Source organism: Myzus persicae, unplaced genomic scaffold (genome assembly GCF_001856785.1).
Source record: "Myzus persicae strain clone G006 unplaced genomic scaffold, MPER_G0061.0, whole genome shotgun sequence".
Lineage (NCBI taxonomy): Eukaryota > Metazoa > Arthropoda > Insecta > Hemiptera > Aphididae > Myzus > Myzus persicae.
Window position 1 is genome coordinate 57191 of NW_019100669.1, and position 25159 is coordinate 82349.

At 30.1% G+C, this 25159-nt stretch overlaps 3 protein-coding genes across 3 annotated transcripts in view; 2 read left to right on the forward strand and 1 right to left on the reverse strand.

Moving 5' to 3' along the window:
* Nucleotides 1-9829, forward strand: part of LOC111040243 (dipeptidase 1-like) — a gene marked incomplete at its 5' end in the record, with an annotated part of 50995 nt that extends 41166 nt beyond the window's left edge. Inside the window, 8 exons of the mRNA XM_022324075.1 lie at nucleotides 626-758; nucleotides 836-986; nucleotides 4815-4881; nucleotides 6656-6832; nucleotides 6917-7001; nucleotides 7105-7180; nucleotides 8637-8775; nucleotides 8844-9829. Of these exons, the coding sequence (XP_022179767.1) occupies nucleotides 626-758; nucleotides 836-986; nucleotides 4815-4881; nucleotides 6656-6832; nucleotides 6917-7001; nucleotides 7105-7180; nucleotides 8637-8775; nucleotides 8844-8954 (939 nt within the window). The remainder of the gene's footprint in view (nucleotides 1-625; nucleotides 759-835; nucleotides 987-4814; nucleotides 4882-6655; nucleotides 6833-6916; nucleotides 7002-7104; nucleotides 7181-8636; nucleotides 8776-8843) is intronic.
* A 1498-nt stretch (nucleotides 9830-11327) lies between these two features.
* Nucleotides 11328-20120, reverse strand: LOC111040011. The gene is made up of 11 exons (XM_022323699.1): nucleotides 20109-20120; nucleotides 19853-20045; nucleotides 19610-19771; nucleotides 17618-17799; nucleotides 17366-17546; nucleotides 17187-17313; nucleotides 16937-17118; nucleotides 16762-16855; nucleotides 16357-16366; nucleotides 12568-12704; nucleotides 11328-11469 (listed from the first exon to the last, which is right to left on the reverse strand). Exons 1-11 carry the CDS (start codon nucleotides 20118-20120, stop codon nucleotides 11328-11330), a joined length of 1422 nt encoding a protein of 473 aa, XP_022179391.1.
* Nucleotides 20121-21173: 1053 nt separating this feature from the next.
* Nucleotides 21174-23256, forward strand: LOC111040236 (E3 ubiquitin-protein ligase Siah1). The gene has a single exon (XM_022324061.1). It carries the CDS (start codon nucleotides 21768-21770, stop codon nucleotides 22776-22778), a length of 1011 nt encoding a protein of 336 aa, XP_022179753.1. The 5' UTR covers nucleotides 21174-21767; the 3' UTR covers nucleotides 22779-23256.
* The last annotated feature ends 1903 nt before the right edge of the window (nucleotides 23257-25159 follow it).

Below are 25159 nucleotides of genomic sequence, written 5' to 3' on the forward strand. Positions count from 1 at the left end.
TCATTAACTAATCATACTTACAATTTTCAAATGTACCTGTTACAAATTTACACTTTAGTTAGGTAATTCATATATGTACAGCAGTAGCCGATAACTGTGAACACAAATACACAATATCGTTATTGAAATTTTTTCAGTCATATATAACTATGAAATATGAGATTTTATTGTATAAGTACAGTACACATTTTAAAGAAACTAACCTACCCTGTTTTCAGTTTTTTGAATGAAATATTAAAAATGCATGGAGTTATTCACTTATAATTATAAATTTAAATCAAAATTATGTTCTATCTTTTCTACAAATCGCAAAATCGATTATTTGATTTAAAAAATAATGAGAACATAGCAATTAAATGTTAACAATATATTGATCATCTAATCACAACAAAAGTATGATTAATATGTATAAATATAAAAACTGAGTTTTCTGCCGGAAAAACTTAACTTGACGCATGCCACTAATAATTCAAAATGATAACCGTTAATTTAATAGCCGTGTAATATAGTACACGCCTAAAGCCATAACACCTTTAGGGTAATTAGCGTTTACCGATTACTAACTCATGACTACCTTCGTGATATTATGTTTTTTTAATGTCTTACGTACGTACGTTGTTGACAGTTTTGGTCAGCCTATGTACCCTGTGGCAGACAGCACCTGGATGGTGTCCAAACTACAATGGAACAAATCGACGTCATTAGGAGGTTGGCTGAAACCTATTCCAGTGATTTACAGCTGGTTACATCGGTGAAAGGTACGACATAAATCATAAATATTACCTATATTATATGTCTTTTTATAATTGCATATACCTATATATCGCTTTTTCAGGAATACGAGAGGCGCACAAAGCCAGAAAAATTGCTAGCCTAATTGGCGTCGAAGGTGGTCATTCGCTGGGAAATTCACTAGCAGTGCTCAGGATTTTCCATAGCCTCGGAGCCCGATATTTAACCCTAACGCATACTTGCGATACATTATGGTAAGAACACAAACAATTATTAGTTATTACCAATGATTACGCCAGTCGAAAAGCAATCAAAATATCAAGTCGTTTCAAACACACTATAATATTTTTTTACGATTTAGTCGTGCTTTTATACCATTTATTTTCGGATCAACTCGTTTAGCTTATGAGAATTAGTCTTATAAAACTGTTGATGTAGAACTATTGAATATTGAACGAATAGCTGTTTTTATTAATGAGCATTCAAAGATTAGCTGAGCGAGGGGATTAATGCACCACAAACATTCAGGGTGACCATTGCGGCTTCATTCTTCTTATTTTATAATCTATACCTTGAATTAAAATGCAAATTGAAAAGTATAATTTATTAATTGATATTAGTCATGGTAATCATTTGGAAAAGTTGATAGTCGTTTTACCGACAAAAACAAATGTGAAATGATTGAGAAAAATATTCGTGTCGGATGTGTACTTAGAGATTATAATGTTATATTATATTCAATTTTCCTGTTTGTAAATTTAAACAGTTAATTCATTTCGATATGATGAGTGACTATACCCCTTATACTATGCTTTACCGTCAATATTATCTTCCTGTGTATGTCTACGTGTACAATATTGTTAGTCGTCCGTGGCGCACAAAGGCAAAACATTTGAAATATCGTATGTCATGTCATTTTACAATAGTACCTAGGTAATATAGCTGGTACCTGGCGCACCCCGCACTGCATACCAAAACGCGTGAAACGGAATGTGATTAAACCAGCAAGTCCTCTTAATTATGAAGCCAATAAGTTGTGTTTGAGAATCCACTTAATGTATCAAACAACTTTTGTAATTAACTTTATATCAAATTTCGTTAATTTGAATAAAGCCAACTATAACAGCTGTACGCCCGTACGTGTTCAGCTCCTATTATGACTTTGTGTGTTCTATATATTAGTTGTTCCAAGTATAAGCTAATTGTATTAGCGTGCGTGTGTGTGTATAATATATATATATACTGTATATATATTGTTATATTGATTTATGCAAATAAATGAAACTCGCTAACAACAATAATGATATTATACTGTTTCAATTATTTGCGTTATTTTGTTTCCTGTGCAGGTACAGTCAATGGACGTAATAATAAGTGATATTATTTCGCCGAAACGTCGATGCGATATCTGGACTTTTTATTTCTGTTTCCTAACAAAATACTTGAGGGCATGCGTTTTTACTGAACGTTCGGAGCGGGGCAAAAACTGTATAGAGATTGTGATATACAATCTATAAATCTAAGAGCCGAAGATAAAACCAAGATAAATCACCTAGCCACTTTGAGAGTGTTTAGAAATAATAATACTTTTTTTTTTTTTTCTTAATTCGGCCCATTGGTTTCTTATCAATCCGCACACGCACAAGGGCCGAACGCCCGGAAAGGGGTGCGGCGGAGACGGACGTGGCGACGAGAGTGTGAACGGGGGGAGGGGTTGGGGGCTGAGTGCGGAAGAGAAGAAAAAAGGTCCGAATTGATTGAATTTCGTCACACACACGGTCGTTAAGTGTTCTGCAGCAAAGCACATTCGAGTGGTTTCAATGGTCTAATCGAATACGCGCGCGGGTCGTGTCCTACATAAACTTTATTGACTCTGACCACGAGAGTAATATATTATTATGTTATGTGTAAGGTATTGTCGCCGCCGCACGACGGTTGTGTACTCGGTACAGACGAAATCGAAAACAAATGCGCTGGTTGTAATAATAATAATAATAATAATATGAGCTGTTCTACTCTGCGGCCGTTTTGGGTTTAATCGACAACGAGCGTTCCTCGTTCGGTTTTTATTTACGATTTTATAACGGCCGGCAATAAAGGATAACGCACCCTCGTACTTTCTTGGCCGTCGCCGAAGGTTAGGTTGGCCTAAACCTTTGGAATATAATATACTTCCCGAGCTTTTGCAGTATTTCCAAATAAGTTTCGTGTGGCGTTGGCATGAGCGTACCTATTGTTGCCTATATATTGACGTTAGGCGATATTATTCTATACAACAAATATGTTTTATAATGATTTGTTTACGACTTTGTGCCGTCTGCGTTTCATTTTTTAGTACATTTTTTTTTTTAACTGCTCCCGGACAGTCGTCTTACGGCCACGGTACAGGGACTGAGGAATCAAATCGTTGTCCTGTCCGAAACGAGTTGGATATTTTTTTTGGAGTAACCGTGGTTTCGAAACTGATTTTCTTGCCTGCCTATGATACGTTTGAGCAGGTATTATATACATATATGCAGTTGAAATCAATCTATAAGCCAATAAAAACCATCCAATATCAAAAATTATTATTCAAAAATAACCGCGTGCGTGATATGTATAATATACCTGGGTATATTGTAATTTTACTGTCTTAGGTACTTGCCAATAAAATGTTATTTCTGTCTTCTTCTACTTCTCAAAGACGTAACCCTATCTTTAAAATAAATATTATTATACACATAAGATATTACATTATTTTTTCAAATTAGTTTACTGATTTTTGTCCATTTCACATTGAACATGCATTGGTTCATTATTTTATGTTCTGAACAATTTAAATATGTTTGCACAGCGTGTATGAATATTACTTAAGTTAGATTTTACATATTAATACTTGGAGTACGATTGTTCAGTCGGCCTTAGTAGATATATTATATACTTATGATATTTAGTTAATGAGTGGGTTTTGTTTAGTAACAACAATACGGATTTTCGAGTGCAAGTTTTTGTTGTCTGATTTCAATGGGTGTGTTATCCTTCAGTTACAAAGAGGGCTATGCATTGGGTTGCTTTTATATGTTTTTGTGCTTAATAATTATAGTTCTACATAACATGTTGTATCTTCACATAGAAATTGACTCTCGAATAACCACTGGTTGCGTGAGGAATCGAGTTTTCATCACAAATTACAGTATAAATATTATCGACTCGATAACTGATTTAATTAGGAGCTATATAGTTATTGCATCCTGCAGTTCATGTCAAACGAAATAATGCTTCAATATCGATAAGCATAATACTATGTAAATTGTAAATGGTATATAGGTTTCGCGGGGTACAATTATCATATTGTATTCGGTGCATCTGAAAGAGTGCCGACAAAGGTTTTACTTGTTTTCCCCTTCGTCTCATTTCAATGTAAAAAGTACTTTTGCATAATTTCTTAATGTCAATCGCCAATGCATATTAAATACGCATCACCCGTCACGACAATATAACACATCTAATAAACAAATAATAAAACGCATTTAATGCATTTCTGTTTACTTTAAAATATACAATCATTATTGTGCAGGTGCCTCTTATACATACAGTTGAAAACGGGCGTGCCGTGAATCTCTCGTTTGCGACTCTTATTCTCCGACTCGAACTAACCTTTACCTCCACCAGCCACCTATACCACCGCTTACACTTCGTCCTGTACACACATCCTGTGTACAGCCGACAATCGGCAGAGGGATAAGTTTATCCAGTCGGTGACGAGACGCCGTTTATTTAGTCGCGAGTTGCTCCACCAAACAATATATTATATTATATTATACTATCCCTCCGATTTTGTATTATGTACAGTGTACACCACTGACCCGTCGATATTACACATAATATATCGATTGGAATGGTTGTCAGAACGTTTGACAGTTTTTTGGGGTAGACACTTTTGGCGTCTCAATAATTCTGATTATTATTCAGACGAGCAGATACCTTTTTTAGAATGTTCACAAAAAAAAAAATGATATTAGATACTTTCTGAAAGTGTTCCATAATAACTGCTGTATAACCTCAACATGGATTACCGCATATTAATTTATTATTTTTTATAGGGCTGGCTGTTGTTCCGGCTTAGACTCACCAGAGAATGAACATCAAGGGTTATCTCCATTTGGCTTGGTAAGTACGCCTAATGCATAATATATAATATAGCAACAACAATTTCAATATTATAGGTACTCCCATTTATTGGACGTAATACATATAATACATTGTAAAATAAATCGTATTTGTTTATATGTTTGTCTTAAGCTAAAGTGCTATTGGTGTATGCTAGTTACTTACTTGGCCCTATTTATTGGTCATCTGGTGGGTGAAATTAATATAAGCATATATGTAATACAGGTGCAGATCTACGATAAAAAATTTCTTATTTGTATAAATTAACATACATATATTTTAAATTATAGTTGAGAATAGCATACATAATGTACGGTAGGTACTCGAAAAGCTCATTATTTGAGTAAAACGAATTTTCATTGCGAGGTAAATGTATTAGGTACCCGCCATAATAATATAATCAATTATTACCTATTATGGTCGTATTAAGTCAAATAATTCAATTCGAACAGTTATTATTTCAGTTAATTCACTACATCATGCGATCGTTTGATGTGCCTATAAAAACATTTAAAAGTGCCGTTTTCGAAAAGAAAACCCCGGCTAATGTGCTTAATGCCACTTAACGCGTTCCAACACAATATGATTCTAATCGAAATCGATCATACTACATATATTGCATGTGTGTATATATATATATGTATTTTGCCACTGCGAGCTGTACGCTAGTATATTAGTAGAGTATACGCAATCTCATATTTATTTCACGTATTGAAATACTGCAATGCACCATGCATACCTAGTTGGTGTGCTAACATGTCAATATAAACACGCGCCAAGTATCTACGTCATCTAGTTCTTCATTTCAGAACTCTGAATCTTCAATCCAATTATATACACGAAATATATCATTCGATTATACGATTAAAATCGAAGGGAACAACAATGCGTAGTTCAAGTGAATAACGATTGAGCCAGTCGGGGGTAATACATATTTTGTCTGAAGAGTTATTTCGTGCCTACGCATTAGTACGAACATTTGAAAAGGATTGTATTTTTAATCACTGCAGGTTTTATGGTTATAGGAAGGTATCGTTATTGTAGTACCTCGTGAATTGCGATTATTTTTAAACCTAATACCCGTTTCAAACGTATATGCATATATAGGTACACAGTGTGTACTACACACCGCATATGCCGTCGTAGTTACAGTATACCGAAAATTCGACGTTTGAATCGACGTCAATCGACAGAATTTAACAACGTAAAGCACAAAAGTAATTATTCATTTTTAACGAATGGCAATACGGTAAACAGTGTCCAATACACATTATATGAGTAAACGATGGCTGTGAAAAGGGTTGACAGTAGATATTGAAGATAAGTAAACGGAACTCTAGTAATAACCGTACAGGTTTTAACTACAAATACTATTTTAAATGTACAATGCAAACTGATTTAACAACAACAACAAAAATGATATTTTATTTGTAGTGCTTTGGTATTGATAACTTTAAAAAATAATTTAATTATATCATAGTGTTTGTAATTATCAGCTGTTGACAGTTATAAGTGTTGTACAATGGACCATAAATCCTAATGATGTTGTCGATAAATGTGGGGTTCTTATTTGCACGGAATTATCTAAGTGTCAATTATTATTGTTGCAACCACTTTTGATGGGTGTTAAAAAATACTATGTATTATAACTAATTATACTACGCCTAGGACGCTACCCAATACCATTATTTATAAATACTAATATATTATATATTAGTATTTATAATTAACGCTAATACCTATGCGTTTATTTATCGTTGTTATTATTTTGTAGCTAGTCCTCAGAGAATTGAATCGACTTGGAATGATGGTTGACCTTAGTCACACGTCTGTCAAAACAATGGAAGACGCACTTAACTATACTTTAGCACCTGTAATCTTCTCACATTCTTGTGCATATTCATTGTGCACCTCACTGAGAAATGTTCCTGATCACGTGCTCAAACTAGTGGTAAGCTTACACACAAATTGTAAATTATTTTAAATCGAGTGAACGCATATTATCATCGCGTTGCATATGCTATTTTATTTTTAGGCCTTAAACGACGGTATAGTTATGGTGAGCTTCTATTCCTATTTTATAAGCTGTAATTCTACATCAACTTTGGATCAAGTTATTGGTATGTACTTAATATCATAATACGCTAAATGTCTACCCATTGCTAGATTTTAGTGCGTTAAAATTAAATGACATTTTTAATGTTCTTTTTGTGCACATTTCAGCTCACATTAACCACATTAAAAACGTAGCTGGGGAAGACCACGTCGGCCTAGGTGCTGGTTACGACGGAATTAACCAGTAAGAATGTTACTATTGGAAATAACTCTAATATTATAAAATGATAATCTTTAATGTGATGTAGGCAGCACTTGCATGATGATGACATTTGGTATTATTCACATAATATAATCGGTTTATTCATCGTATACTTTTTTTTACATACTAAATACCTATTTAATAACTCAATAAAGGTATTAACATTTTAGATTTTAGTACGAGTTTCTAAGTTTAATAATGTTTATTCTTGAGATGATGTAAATATAATAGTGGTAACAGTGTCGTATAAACAATCTCTGAAAAAATCTCTCTTTTTCCCAAAAAAATACTGGTTGCCTATTAGTAGATGCCTATATCTATAGATATATTAGTATACTAGTTATTCTTAAATTTTTTTTTTTTAGTGTAAGAGTAAATTGTTTGGCCTATACTGTTTACCGTGTTTGTCTGGGTACCAATATTGAAACCGTTTGGAAATAAATATATGCAACCGTATAAATGTAATCGCAATCAATATTGCTCAATCTAAATCTCCATAAGCCATTTGCCCATTTAGATCATTATTAGTATCCAGCCGACGTTCATGTACATATAATTATTGCCATGTTCAATAAACGCGAGTGTGTTACGTATATGAAATGCGTATTCGTAATTTCTTGTACCATCATTAATGTAGTCACTGAATAATGAAAATTATCAGACTATCCGTCTACCTACCCATCTCGATATTATACTGTTGGTTGTTATCATATTGTGATATTATACTAAACGAAAAGTTGCACAGTCCATGTTTAAACTGTAGTGTACGATATACCTTTCATGTATAATAATGTTGTGGATACCTAACACAATATTTGGTTTGTTCAATTGTGATGAGTGATTTCTGATACGATTATGCGGTGATGCGTGTAATAAATGCAGCAACTGCGGGTAGGTTAGAACCTAATAGATTGTCGGACTCGAGTCTGCTTAGTCGATTTACAATAATTCCAATTCGCAGTGAGTGACCAAAATAATAAAACTATATAATATATATTGTAGGTAATAGGCTGCAATGTTAATGAATTAAATTGTACATACTATTGGGTAGGTACTTATGGTTATTGTTTATTATGTGTTAGTCATCGCTGGTGCTTGGAAAATGGAATATATTTTGTACCTAATATGCAATATTACAACACGATACTAAAATATGCTTTTAAAAATATTGCGTGAAACCATGTTTGGCGGGGCATCGTATTATTCACTTTTCTTGTCCAATCATCATCGATGTAATATAGCATGAAGTCATAATAAGTCAATGATATTAAATCTAGTTTCACCTAAGTATTTGTTTTTATTATCAACGCAAAGTAATTAAATAAAAAAAAACAAACCACACGTCATGATCGTCTAAAAAATGAATTTTTTTTAATGCTGTCACAATTTAAAACTAAATTTTAATAACGGAATGTTGTATATATTATAATGATTTCAGCACTACGAAGGGACTTGAAGACGTATCGCATTATCCTCAGCTATTAACATCATTAATGAGTAACCATTCGTGGACCGAGGATCAAATAAAGAAGCTTGCAGGCAACAATTTACTGAGAGTCTTTGCCAAAGTTGAGAAGGTAAAAAATAACACAATTAACGTAGACTCGCGACAGTAAAATTCAAATACAATCTAACTTAATTTTAGGTCAGGGACGAGTGGAAAGAAGATGGAATGAAACCAGTTGAGGACATTTTGGTGCCGTTGAACAAAGAACCTTTGTTACCCAATTGCACGGACGGATATAACATGACTTGATGTTTTTGAAATATACATTTATTTTAGCAGTAGCACCTACGGTAAAAACGGAACATTTTCCGTCGGATAAACGGAATCCAGAACGCAGTGGTGTCTATAGATCCCCAATCACATTATATAGTTGGGAATCGTTTAGTTTCATTTGTACGCATTTCTACATCGACACTAAAAATTAATAACAACATAGCTATTCCCAAACTTGCATTTTTGTCAAACACGTGGAACCGTTATTAAATCAAAACGGTTTACACAAATGTAATAAAATATATCTCGGTAGGTAGTTCATAAATGAAACGTATACGTATTGGCCCGTATTTTGTATGAAATATATTATATGACTAATGTTGTAGGCGTCCAGAGACAGTTTTTAAAACCAGCTGTTAATTTTGAAAGTTCGCGGAAACGTCAACCAATTTGTCATCTTATCTCCTATGTATACGTGTTCCTAAGTTAAAAGTTTATCAAAGATTAGAGAAAAATGTCATTACAATTTACAACTTACAAAGCCCGTGCACACGCTATAGACTCGTGATTACATTGCCACAAATCATATTATGTTGAATAGCAGTAATTAATTTATCGACTAATTCAACGCTCTGTAGACCAGACAACTTAGTTGAATTTGTAAAATATTTTATTTAGACTCAATAATATAAATTACTGTTATTGAGGCAATCATTAACGTTAGCGTTACACCATGTCAGTACCATTGTTGAAATTAATTTTTTATTTAAATAATTTATATGCATATATTATATATTATTATGTTAATTACAATTAAGTTGTTTTAAAAAGTGTTCATTAGAGTTTAAAGTAAGTTAAACAATATTAATAATAATGATTTAGATAATATTTCGAGTTTAATATTATATTAGGTATTCAATTTAAATAAATGAATACAATTTTAAACAAATGTTTTTATTTTTTGTTGATACCCGCTTATTATTATTATTATTATTATTATTAAAATATGAATACTTAATATTGAAACAGCTCGTAATAGTTCCGGACAATTGTAGTTCTAATGAATACTGCAGAGAAGTGTGCAGAGAATAATGTACTTATAACTTATGAAATATTATTTTGTACCTGCGTATTACATCATACCTTTTTGAATGAAACTATTCATTTAACACCAAATATCACGTCAACTACTGCTCTTCACGCTCGCATCGAATACGTTTTTTTCAGAATCAATACGCAGTCGCATGCAATCGTATACCCAGTTACATTATGAGATGCAATCGGAATACATGCTCCATTTTACGACCTAGCTGTTACAAACAGATAGCAATCGGAGCATAAAGAAGGTAAAAAAGGTCAAAATGGGAAGAAATCGAAATACGCCCGGCGTAATTCTTTGATGTAGGTACGTCTATAGGGCGCGTTCAATAGTTCAGCCAAAAGGGAACAATCGTTTATCGTACTCAATCTTCCGTTATGCGGAATACGTTTTATATATTGTGAGCATTTCGACTTCCGGTCGGTCATATCATATTCAGCAGTTTAAGGCTATTTTCGAGTCATCGTTATGAGAAGTGCTGGACTCTTGCGAAATTGGACATTGACTGCTCAGAGTTGGTACCGGATTCACGAAATCCCCAGTGCGCGTCCAACAGTCCTAATCGTATGCATTTAAGGGGCCCTGCTCGTGTGTCTTTATTAAGGGCCAATGTTTAGGCAATATGCAATTTCGTTGATGCCGCCCATGGCATGTGTGTTGGTCGTCAGTGATGATGAGTGCGAGTGTGATTGTACCTATGCAAGTACCGGGCTATCTACACATGTCAACGGCACTACCGACCAAGAATAAAAAGAGTGATTTTTTGCTCAAACGCACTTTACAGAAAAAACCCTCACACATTGTAAGGTGGTCTAATTTGATTTATTTTGTATTTTTATTTAGGAAGAGAATAATTTTCAACACGGCGCGTTGGACTTCGATTGCTAATTTCGAAGCTTAAAACGAACATAATAAAAATAACAAGACTGGTGAAAATAGGTAATATTCAAAATCGTATTTTATGGTTTAGAAATATGACTTTGAAAATCCAAATCGCCTTGTTAAAAGGGTTTCTCTTTCCAAAAAAAAAAAATTATCATAATCGGATCACTCTACTATGAGTGAGAGGTTTCTTGTAAGGCATGTTTTTGAGAAAAAACAGGTCACGTGCAGGCCACATAGGCAGTGATCCTGGAAATGCTTGGCCAGATAGTCAAAATTTAACATCAATGGGTGTGAGGTAAACAACGACGACCGTGGACTGACGAACTCAAAACGATGAATGTGTGTGGTTTAAGCCCGGAATTGTGGGCGGTAGGCAACTTATGACTCGTCGTATCTGATCCCCCTGAACCGAGTGGGTAGGCAACTCAACATTCATGTGTCGCTTTACACAAGGCATAGGGCGGAGAGATATCGACGGTGACAGCAGCCACAGTAAAAAAACCAGATATATCAGGAAGAAACGGAAGAAGTTTATACAAAGGGGATAGTGGAAATTCAGGATAGTACCTAATAAAGTAGTTTCATACAAAATATTATTGTGGATAAACTCTTAACTTTTTTCAAATTTCCACAAGGTGCATAAACCACAACCTATTACCTATTTGAGGAACTTTCAACTTTTCAGTTTATAGAAAACGCGAATATTAAACATTTGGGTTTTAAAAAAATCGATTTTGTCCAAAACTGGTTATAAGTATTTTGTCTATTGTTTCGAAACTTTACAATGTCGAACATTTTACAGAGTTAATACAAAAATATATCAAGTTTGCCAATGATCTTTTCAATGTTCAAAAGGGAATGATGAATTAAAGCCCAACACTATAAGTCTCTAACCACAACAAAATTAATAACTAATTTTTTTTTGACTAACTATAAATCGTAACAACTGTCGATAACGCCGACTGCAATCTAAATGTTACTATAAAAATTAAATTTAAAAATGTAAAATTATTTAACGAATGCCTATAATTTTTAATTGTTACGAAATTTAAATTTAAATCAATTTTAACCTGACTAATTTTATAATTTTATGTTTGTTGGATATTATGATTTGGCCGACTCTAATTTAAAATTTAAACATATAAAATCTGGGGCTGGGTCTATTATTCTATTATAAATTATTTTATCTATATTAAAATCCACTGGTCTTATTTTTTTTTTATCTCAGATGACAACTTTAGTTATCTATATTAATTTACCTATCTAGAATCTAGATCATTTTTATGTATGGATATTTATTTAATGTTATAATATAATATACATTTTTACATTTTGTGTTCGAAAACCATAATAATGTAATTTCATAGAAGGTAGTAAATAGTATCAACAAATTCAAAGCAGTCACAAAATATGAAAAATAATAGCTAACCTGATATTAACTCGGTATTCCACAATTTATTGTTGGCAATTGTATCAATTTCATTTTCCATTAAAAGCGTTGAATGTAGGTACGTGGTAATTTCTGATGTATAGGCTGTGGCCTAATAAAACACGACACGATGTTTATAATAATGGTATTATATTGTTATACAAATTATAGCGTATTTCTAGATACGCATAAATATCATTTATACAGCTCTTTTATATATATTTTTTAAATCTCACCTAAAGGCCATATGCTTGAACACATGGGCAGCAGGGGTGGCATATGCTGCCCCAGGACTTTCTTCGGGGCTACCGCGGCCGGCAAATATTAAATAATAGGCTTCGGTAAAATTATATTTCCACAAATGATGACCATTCTAGATAAAAAAAATTATAAAATTTTACTTTTTTTGCAAAGTATAAACAAATATTTTATGATTATAGAATTTACCAGCATAAAATGAATAGACCTGTAATCTACTATAAAAAAATAGCCATGATTCTAAATCAAAAAAGTTTATGAATATTAATAAAAGCTATTATTGTTTTATTTACAACTTTAATTATGTACCATATTCTTATCAATTATATTATGACTTTAATCAGTATTATTTTTAAAAAAGTAATAAACATCTTCAATTCTGTAATTACAGATTCAGTGCAATTATTTTGAAAATATTTATTTTATACTGTTATTAATATTTATTTATTTTATTATATTATAAAGAATAAATATTAACAATTAACTATAGTCTTGTGGAAAAGTACATCTTTAGTGGGCTTAGTATCTGTGCTGTACAACTTTTTGTATGTCATTTTTTAAATGAGCGATTCAAGTCATAAGTAAATAAAGCAGAAATAGATGTGCTAAAGCTAACAATAATTCCTTGTTTTTATTAGATACGATTACACCTTTAAAATTGTTGATATATTCAAAATTAAAAAGCGGGTAAGTGGTAAATGTGTAACGCACTGCTGCACATTAGGTGTCTAGAGACTAGAGAGAAGAAAGTAACTGTAATGGATATGTTAAATTTGAATTTAATGATATAAAATCGATGTATACGAAAAACGATTCTAAGCGAAGACGGTTCTCCTATAATACTACTAAAAAAGGTATATAATATGATATCATTGTGATTAAAGTAATTTATTTTACCATTAGAACTAATAGTAGGTTACCTAAACACATCTTGCCCCCCTTCTTTTTATACCTAATTGATGGCAGTGAATATTTTTTTCATAGTTAGTATTATAAATTAAGTTTGTTATTTACTTATTTAATTAAAACATTAAAAGCATTTTAACAGCCTAATGATAAAATTATGTACGTTGCGACAACCCGGGGCTTCAAGTTTTGGGTTTAGGTGTTGAACCAATATCATGCAAATTCATACTAAATATTGGTGCAAAAAAGTCCAATATTTCGAAATGGGCAGGGCTGTCAGAACATATCAGGCACAACATATTATGTAGGCACGAGATGAAATTGCTCCAACAAAATAACAAAAATAAGTTGTAAAGGTTCAATTTTTTTTTTTTAGAGTTGGCCAAAACACGAAGTTCTAGAGTCTAGACAGCGTAATTCCCAGCCAAGTGTCACCAATGGGTGATTTCTTAATTCAAGATAGTCATGTTACTATTATAATATCATATATACTTATTGTGCTATATTGTATAGATCGTGTATTTAAAATTGTGAAAAAAAAAAAAGAGTTGGTCAAACTACTAATTTTACGAGACCCCCAATAAAATCCTCTTCGGTACGCCCCCGACGACAACGTTTATATTTTCAATTAATTTCAATGATTTTTAAGACGTTTAAATGTATTTATAAATATAATATTATGTATTAATGATAATATTCTAATATTATTTAATAATATTTTTCTTTTATAATATCCCTGTTATATATTATATTTATTTGATTACGAATTATAAAAATAAAATAGGTTGCAGTAAAATTCCAGACTCATTGCACGACTCGACATACAACAACAATATTTATATATCATTTCACGATTTTGTATAAGTAATAAACTGTTCATAAAAATTAAATAAAAAAATTGATATGAACGCATTAATCTTTTAAAATAGCATGAACGCCATGAACCTCAACGAATTCAATATTTTAGAGATCGTAGTTAGTAGGTTTTCCATATCGCAAAAGTACCAGGATCTCATGCAGTATACGTGACAGGCAACCGCCAACCAGTATTAAAAATGAGTGTTGACGACTTGCATCTGTACGTTCGGTTGCCAACATATAACTCCTTAAGATTTTGGCCATCCGATCGTGGAGTATTTTATCTCCTAAGTTTACATTTTTTATAATATCATAATATTATTAAGATGCACCGTTTAAAATTGAAACGAACACACACTTCAGCGTTATTAACAATCTTTTATTTAAAAATAACAATTGAATTGTGACACAAAATGATTATCGCATTCAAATCGATGAAAGTAAATTTTCAAATAAAAAAAAATATATGTAAATTCTTGATACTATCAAACGATACTGAATATTATTTAACATTTATAAAAGTAAATGTACTATATAGCCATGAATCATAATTAGAATATTAGTAAAAAGTAAAAACATAAAATAAATAATGAAATATAGTTAAAACTTCACACACACGTCATAAATTCCAAAAATTTAAATATAATTATAATATACTAAAATGCTATTTAAAATTATTGAAAATCATTAATCATTGCATTAATCAAATTTCCACAGCAGATCTATTAACTATTATATATTATATTAGGGTATTAGTCCTAATTTACTATCCAATATTATTTTCAATAAACTTAGTCGTATGGCTATTTCTTTTCAGGCACTACAATAAAATTATAGATTAGTGATTACTTAGTGAAAAGCTAACACAAAACAAAATACCTAGGTTATGTCCAACTTTTAGTTTTATTGATACCTCATATAAGATTAAATTGTAATTTGTAGTATCACAGGGTATAGTATCATAATAAATCAACTACATTTATTTGAAAAACTTAACTAAATAACAAGAATTGATCAAGATTGCGATAACAATTTTAACCTATATTATAGCCATAGAGCAAAACTGCAAAAGCATTATACTTTGTAACTAACCACGATTTAGGTTTTATTTATTAACTATAAAACCAAATCGAGACGACCCGATGATTGCTAAAAAGGCAGCGTCTTCTACCGTCGTCGTTATGAACTTTTCAGCAAGCAAAGAACTTCATCGACCAACCACCTACGACAAAAGTGAAAGGCAACTGACTTTTGTCACTAGATGACGCTTATGTATACGATTTCTGTATTTTAATTAATTTTCAGGTTTAATAATTCCTTCTAGCGACTTTCAATGAGTTTGTAACAATGCAACTAGTGGTTTATAACCATGTTTTCTTTTTTCTTTTAAGTTGTGACCAACAGGCAACAGATCAATGATTTTATTAATTTATTATGCTCAAGCTCATTAGCACATTGATGCATGGAATTTGTAGTTCCATTCGCTTCTAATTCTAAATATATATTCTGAGCTCATGACCTAGAAACTAATATTTATTTTACAATTCCTGAACATACTTCAATAGCTATATAAATTCTAGAAATATTATATACATAAATATATTATATATGTAGGTATATTTAAATACCTATGTGTAACGTATGTACATTTAAATATCTATATAATATATGCATTAACGTTTCCAAAATAAATGTATATTTTTAATATTGACATTTGACTTGTAGGATTGTTTTTCAAATTAACTGGAAAAAATGATTAATTTTCACTCATTACAATAAATGTAAAACTAGGTAAGCTATTATGAATTAATTGACTGCATATTGATTGAATTTAAAATTATTATTTTCTATTAAATAAAGTAAGGTAAAAAATATTAATTATTGTGAATATAATTTAAAAATCTCAAGAAAATAGTTTTATAATAAATACAAGGTTACCCATTCGAGTGTTTACAATCATTATTTCGAAAATATTCTTTTTATATAAATTGATGATATTTCAAAACAACATTTCTAAAAATAAAAATAAAAATTTTACTATTTTTTATCGTTATAATTTTTAGGTTTTTCACCTTTTTTTAAATGACATAAGTAATACATTTTCAATTTCATATTCTGAAGCAAAATATGAATTTTAAAATGTATTATGTCATTTAAAAAAGGTACAATACTTAAAAATCATAACGATAGAAATAATAAAATTTTTTTTTTTTAGAAATGTTGTTTTTAAATGTTATCAAATTTAATAATAATAATAATTATTATAATAATTTTTAAAAAGAATATTTTTGAAAAAAGTTAAAATTTTATGAAATAATGAGCGTGTAGCCAACTGTTAAATGAAGCATGTGGTATGCCAATAAAATTGTATAATCTTGTACTTCAAAAGCTAGTTATCTTAGCTCTGCTTGGAGGGGTTGCTGTTTGAATTCAATTTCTCCCATAGTTTCATTATATTGTGTGCTGCCATTTGTTTGGCTGTTGATTGTTTGTTACTGTGTCCTGTGAATATGTATTATTGTTTTTAAGTAAGTATGTAGGTATATCAAATTCAGAATTTAGGAAATCTAAATTAAACTATACCTATCGCCACTAAGTCCATCGCATTGCATTGGATTGAATAATGGCTAACCAGTTGATCGTCATTTTTGGGCTGTGATATAAGCGTATAAACTGGTGGCTTAAACGAATATTTAACGCATTCACTATGAAGTACCTCCACATAGTTTGCTTTAAACTTAATCATTTGACCGATGGCTTTCAATCTATATAGACATGTTTTTAATATTTACTCATAAGTGCAAAATAGATGTTTTTTATATTTTTTTTTTACTCCTTTTCGTTGAAAGATCTTATGTGTGAAGAAAGAGTTCGTTTTTTCTGTTTTCTTATAATTGACCGCAACATTTCACTAGCTGCATTTAGTTTTGCCTCATACTTGCTAGTACCACTTCCTTCAACTTAAGACAAAAAAACATTATAAAAAAGCAATTAATTACATTACTCACTCACCATACATTCCAAACAATGTACACGAATAGTGGTAAATAAATTGTTCACCAGATGTGTTTCTTTTTAGAAACCGATAAATTGGACCGATCCCATGATCTACAATTCTATTATTTAACAATTCCATTGGTGATCGCAAATCGGATAAAATGAGTTCTGTTTCTTTAAATTTAAATTGATTTTCCTTAACACAATACAAATAATAATTATATTTAGGCTGAGTAGCTACATGACAGTAGTCCATTTGATTCATACTATTTCTTGTCTTTTTTTTTTAGACATATAATCTAGTTTAAATGGTGGCGTTTGATGTATTATTTCTGAATATAAATTGTCTTTTGGAAGATTTAAAAATATTCTCATTACATTATATCTTTTAACAGCTGATTCTATTGATTCCTCCATCCAATTTATTTTCTTTTTCAGTTCATGGAATTCTATAAAGTAATAACATTAGGTACCTACAGGCTACAACTGATAAAACTAGGAAAAACCCTGAAAAAAACCTTACAACAAACATTAAATATTCAATGATTGTGCTCTAAATATTCCAAATGTACATGGACTATTTATTAACACATAATTATGTGGCACTTTTAGACATAATGTATTGATGTGCTTCGAATAAGTTTAATATAATTATTCATTTTTGTACTTTGAATGATGTACTATTTAGTAACAATGGTAAATAAGTTGTAAGCCGTACACAAAATATTGTTTTTCTTTAATTACATAAAATATCTATGTAATTGTGTATAATAATGTTACTACTTTTGAAACCATTATATGGAATAGAAATAAAAACAGAAAATAGGAAAATAGACAATAATTTATTAAAAATATAGTAGATACTTATCTAAGTTAGGTTAGTAGGTATAATTTCATCTAATTAATTATACTATTTACTACGTATAGAGATTTTATTAATTAATTATAAAAAAAAGCGGGTAAGTGGATGACGCTCTGCTGTACATACTACATAAGGTATTTATTAGGAGGTCGCTGAAATGGATAGCGTTAAATTTGAATTCAATGATATAATATCATTGTACCTATACGAAAAAGGATTCTGAGCGGGGACATCGGGTATGACATTCTAGGATGTTTTATATTGTTATTACTCATTATTTGTAGTTCGTACGGTAACCGGTAAATTGAATTGATATTATTCATAAAATTACTTTTAAATTATCAGTAATACTGGAAAAATATTATATATACTTATGTAAAATTTAGCTGTTTTGGAACAAAAAGTCTAAAATTGTTATTTTTTGTATAATGTGAACTTAAAATAATTTTTAAAAAAGCTATGTTTATTTTTATTTTTAGATTTTTTGCTTACAGAATTACTACTTACGTGAAACCTCGTTTTAAATTTTCAATCCTTAGCTATAAAAGTTGAACATTTAATACATTGGTTCAAGTTTTTTTAAGGAGCTAAACATTTGTCACCGTCACTAGTTAAAAAAAACTAATAATAATCGAACATTTTATATGCTTATAAATAGTTCCACACTTCCACATGAGTCAAAATATTTTGAAAATTGTATGGTGTATAGAAAATGCTAATATATAACATTCAGTAAAAATTGCATGTATCTACTATAAGTCATTTGTTTGTATAGAGTTACACCAACAACCAAAATCAATTTTTTCGAAACCCAGTTTGAGTAAAAATACCAGTTTTTCCTTAATTTTTTGTTTATTTTTCCTGCCGCTTTGAAAAAAAATATATATAAATAAATAAAAAAACACACATCGTTGTAAAATCAATACATTCATCGCTCCGCTCAGAATCTGGAAACACATCTAGCGTAATATGACATTAAGATATAAATAATAAAGAATAATAAACTAATTAAAGGTAATTTTTCCGGTTTTTTTAAACGTATTTTTGGTACCAGGTTTTTTTTCCCGGGATTTTTTTTCGAATACCCTATACTGGCTACTGATTACGTATTATAATAAATTCATATTTTGGAGAATATCAAGGTAGTTTATGTCATTAATGGTTTGAAAACAGTAGGTACAATAGGTATAATATGCATTTATGAATTTTTCATTTTTTTTTTTTTGGTTTCTGTTAAAAAAAACATGTTATGCATACATCTTTATACTATCATCTAGGCATAATTTTATGTAAAATAAGATTTCAATAAATTAGGTACGACAAAATATTTTTCATTTCACTGTAATTTAAGATGCTAATGCCATTGGAAATTAGATATAGATACCAAAATGAATTACTTTGTCTATCCTTCGGAGTATTTTCATAAATTGGTGCTATCCAAACAGATTTTTCTATTTGTATCAAACAATTTAGTTGATTAATAATGTCATGGGCTGACTTCATACGTTCTTTAAAATCATCCAAGATCATGTTTTCCTCAGAATTGGATTTGTAAAATTCTTAGAATAATCATATTATTGTAATATTAGTTTATTAATAAGTAAAACCTATTTATATTTAAAATATAAAATGTTTGCTACTAGAATTATTCAAACGATCCTTATCGATTATAAGCTTGGTCATAAAATTATTGACACCAGTAAACATTGATTGTTTTTCCGCTTGATATAGTTCAGACTGACTTGACTGTTTTGACTGACTTGTGACATTTATCCAGTTTTTAGTTTGTTTTTGTTTGAGATTGTATCTAGCCAATTCCATGTGGTCATTTAGCTATTAAGCAAATCAACATTAATTATTTACTAAATACCTATCTCATTTTTTAGATTTTTTTACATCGTAGTTCATAGTATTTGATTAGTTATATTTGTCTTCGATTTGTTAGGTGATAAAAAGTATGGTGAGTAATGTAATTTACCCTATTTAATTTTAATTTTAGTTTTGAGACTAAAGAGTAGAGAGTATGAAAAAATGTTGTTAGTTACTGTTATTGTTTTATCATATCGAGGCTATAGTAACCAAGTATATAGGCACCTACCAATAATATACATTACTAGCTTAAATCATATTCTTGAAATAAAATTTTTTTTTTTAAAACACTTTATTTATAACATCATAATATTCGTATATATTTTAAATTGTCCCCTCATCGTGGTGTTCCATCGATTATGGAAAGTATGGATAGATATTGTTAATAAATAATTGTTGTTAAAAATAAAAATTTGGATTATAACAACATACATGGATAACTATAATTTAAAATAAAATAATACCTATAGGCTATGATTGACACAGATATTTTACTATAAAAAGAAACGGCTCTCTAATAGTTACATAATAGCAATTACCTATATTCTACCTATATCATATTTTATTAAATAAATAATAAAAATAATTAAACCGTGTGGTTGTATGACTACGGGTCAGCTATTCGTTGATGTATTTATCTAAATAGTTATTGAAACATCCACTGATTTGAAATTACTTTATTTACAGACATTTTTTTGTTTGCAGATTAATATTAGCAACTACTGTGTGCCGCACTATCGTAGTGCACTATAGTACCGCATTTTAATTATTTTTTTATAGTTGTATTACTGTTTGAAATCGTTAAGCTTTTCGGAGTGCTGACTGCCAAGTGACCAATACAGCTGTTTTATAATTATTAATTATTATGAAATAAATATTTGACTATTTCATGAAATAATAGAAAATAATTCGATTTGAAAATGTGCCGTGTTTTAGTTTTTACAATAATATCATTATTATTTATTATTATTTATTTACTTTATGCACTGCGGTACACAAACAGTGTTAGAGTGGCGACACTGTAACCCATGTAATCTCCTTGTACAATGCTACAATGTCGTTATCGTATCAATATGAAGATGAATAGATAAAATGATTGTCATATGAATAGCAGGGTAATGTTCTATGGTAATAGCGTATTATAAGTGTAGGTTTACTAATTTGTTTTTTTTTTACGGTTTTCACGCGTTTCGGCTATGTCCGTTTGTTTACCAATGCGACAAAGTGAAATAACTATTGATTCGCGTATTAAAAAAACACTGTAGTCAAACTTTGTTATTCTTATTAAGTGTGTTCAGTTTTGTTTTATTCGCCGACGCCGGATGTCCAAGTTACTTTTATACCTACCAATTTGGACATGCGACCGTGCATCAATAAAGGACAGCAGCTCGTGATTGACAGCGAATCGGGAAAATAACATCCAAAGTACGCGCGAGGTACTTACATGTTTTTAGCTTAATTTATGTGTAATTAGACTTAAATAAAAGTACAAAATAAGAAATGGACAACGGTAAGAAGTACGCCGCATGCGCGGTTGTTTCGTCTTGCAAATTATTGTTTGTTTTCTGACAAAAAAAATTCGTGTTAAATACCAAACGATTAATTTGGTCTACATTGGTTCAGTTCTCATGTGTTTCAATACCGAAGACTTGATTAAATACTCTCATGATTATTTGTTAGCTTTACATGGCAGAAAACACCTCCATTTCCAATAACAGTGGCATTGTGGATTTCAACCACCATTTAGTCACTGATCAAGAAACAAGGATGAGTGGATCTGGTGGATCAAATAGTGGTGGAACATCAATCGGCAATCCAACTGCTAGTGTTGGCACTGTCAGTGTTTTATTACCCAGCGGTGGTGGGACTAAACGAAGAAGTGCCGTAGGCAGTAATAGCTCTCACAATGGTGGTTCTGCTTCAAACTCTGCCTCAATATCTGCTGATTTAGCTTCGCTTTTTGAATGTCCTGTTTGTTTTGATTATGTGTTACCTCCAATATTGCAATGCCAAAGTGGACATTTAGTTTGTAGTACATGTCGACCAAAACTCAATTGTTGCCCAACATGCCGTGGTCCACTAGGAAACATACGCAATTTAGCCATGGAAAAAGTAGCTTCAACAGTCATGTTTCCCTGTAAATATTCATCATCGGGTTGCCCTGTATCATTATTGCATTCTGAAAAAGTCGAGCATGAAGAACTATGTGAATGTCGCCCATACACTTGTCCATGTCCAGGTGCTTCATGTAAATGGCAAGGTGGGTTGGAACAAGTCATGGAACACTTAATGGTTGCACATAAATCTATAACAACATTACAAGGAGAAGATATAGTATTTTTAGCAACTGACATAAATCTTCCCGGTGCAGTGGATTGGGTAATGATGCAATCATGTTTTGGCCATCATTTTATGCTTGTACTTGAAAAGCAAGAAAAATATGAAGGCCACCAACAGTTCTTTGCTATTGTGCAATTGATTGGAAGCCGAAAGCAATGTGAAAATTTTGCTTACAGACTAGAACTTAATGGACATCGAAGACGTTTAGCATGGGAGGCAACACCAAGAAGTATACATGAAGGAGTTTCAACAGCAATTTTGAATTCAGACTGTTTGGTATTTGATACAAGTACAGCACAACTCTTTGCAGATAATGGAAATTTAGGAATTAATGTTACAATATCAACAAATGTATAAAGCGCATAAATATTTGTATGGAATAATATGCATGAAAAATAACAAAATGGTTTTCTTTTATGACTTATTCCTGACCAACTAAAATAATATGGATGTAAATTAAATAGAAATTAATTAACTGCGCGTTCTGGGTAGATAACTAGTGTATGAATCAGATTATGGTGAGAATGTCTATATATTTCTGATTATTCCAATAAAAAACAATACTTGTATAATTTAGTTGTTGACAACATTTGTTAAATTATTAGCCTAAAAATGTAATTTAAAGATATTTATTTTTTAACACTGAGTATCTTGGTTTGTTAATAAGACTTGAGTACATGCATATATTTCACATAATTTTTAAACTTGTAACTATAAAAAATAAATCTTGTTTATATTTCTGTGAGTTTTAATAATCACTTACATTTGTTGTTTATTTAAAATAACCATTTACATATATATATATATAAAAAAGAAAAAAAAATACTTAAGTCTACTATTAATACTATTTATTATCATACTTATTATATTTTTAAAAAAAATGTTAGTCAAAATTAAATAATTAAATCAGTTTCAATTCTAAATTATATTTTCTTTTTGCATGTATTTAAATTTGTAATCATTAACATCATACGGTTTTGATGATATGCTTAAGACATGTGTTAACTTTTTTCTTTTTTATAGATTTTATTCATCACCTGTGTACTCACCATATTATGACTTGTGAGTTACAAAAGTAATGTATATTATATGAATATGATTAATTAATAATTTTGTTTTTATTCTATTTTGAATAATATTGTAAATACTTATTGTAAGTATAATCTTATTTAATTAAATTTAGAAATTATAAAAATATTAACTTGTAATTGTTTCATATATTATGGTAATAATATCTTATGAAACATATCATTACAAAAACTAAAAATGTTGAACTGATTTGTTCTTTTATTAATACAATGTGTCTCAAATGTACAAACCACTTGTTTAATATAGTTGATGTAGAATTGTGTTTCTCATTAATAAATATTAAACAAATTGCTTGAGATTTTTTCTTGAAAAACTAAGACATTTGTATTATTATTGAAGTTGCAATGTGAAAATTAGTACCTAGTAATGGTAGGGTTAATATAATCATTCATTTTCATAGAATGTGAATTCATTTTGTAAACTTGAATATATTTAATAAATTATTAGGTACCACAGTAGGTTTTTTTTTTTATTTATTACCCATTTGTGTTCATTTTATATGCTATTTAAACCAGGGGCAGATTTATTACCGCAAACACCAAAAGTGTCTTAAGCTCTATCTGTCTAGACCTTAATATGCCCTAACTTATAATACAGATTTATAATATATAAAAAATATACGTTATACATCATATTATTTCTATTTCTATTCCCCAAAATATGTGCATCCCAGACAGTTGTTTAGTATGGCATACATCCGCCCCTGAGTTAACTTTTACTTATTGTAGTTAATTGGTCATTAACATAAGTGTCCAATATAACTTAAAACTGTATGTACTAATTTATTATACCTAATTGTACCTATATGGTTTAAAATATTTTTTTTTTATTAAAATGTTTGAAAAAAAACCTTATAAGAAAATTAATTTATGTAAGTGACTAAAACATAATATTTTGGTAAAATTAGATAGTTATTATTTTAATTACTTATTATTATGAAGGCATTATTATAAAATATGTATTTCTACCTATACTTAATAAGTTTTAATTTATACGTTTCAATTTTTTTTTTTATGATTATTTTAATATTAACAGACTACACGTGTTCAAGTTTGTGTTACTTATAAGTACCTAGTATATGTCTTAATTTTTAGATTTTTTTATGAACTCAGTAATTTATTAATGAATACTAAAAAATAATAACTTTATACAACAAATCAATCTATAAGTATTGTTCATGTATACTTAGGTTAAGGAAATAGTCTCAACAATAAATATGTATTTTTAAGCCCAAAAATTATTATGATTTATTAAAGTGACACAACCATTTAATTGTGCAGGTACAAAATATTAAGTGCAATGTTAAAGTTGCAGTAACTCTAGGTTATTAAGTTAAACAAATAAAACTGTTTCATTGAAAATTATTTTGAGTAGTAATTTAAAAATTGTATGTGCATTAAAAAAAATAATGATTAATAAAGGTTTTTTTTATTCATTGCGCATTGATTTAATCAAGATTGTAACTAGTGATTTTATAAACCCATTTGAAAATCAAACAGTAAGTTTAAAACATTTGAACTGAACTCAATATCTTAAACTTTTGCACTAACTGCTGTGGTGGCGGTAAAATGCTTCTTGACATAATTTGCCACCACCGCAGCAGTGTGTGATTGCCTTAATAGTCGTATATTAACAAAATCAAAATTTGG

Bases quoted from the DNA above. Each gene is read 5' to 3' on its own strand.
- LOC111040011 (XM_022323699.1), bottom strand. The intron at 17,547-17,617 runs GTATGAATCAAA...TATTGTGTTAAG, and splicing joins AAAAAAAAAGACAAGAAATA to GAAAATCAATTTAAATTTAA. The intron at 17,314-17,365 runs GTGAGTGAGTAA...TTTTGTCTTAAG, and splicing joins TACATTGTTTGGAATGTATG to TTGAAGGAAGTGGTACTAGC.
- LOC111040236 (XM_022324061.1), top strand. From the start codon at position 21,768: ATGGCAGAAAACACCTCCATTTCCAATAACAGTGGCATTGTGGATTTC.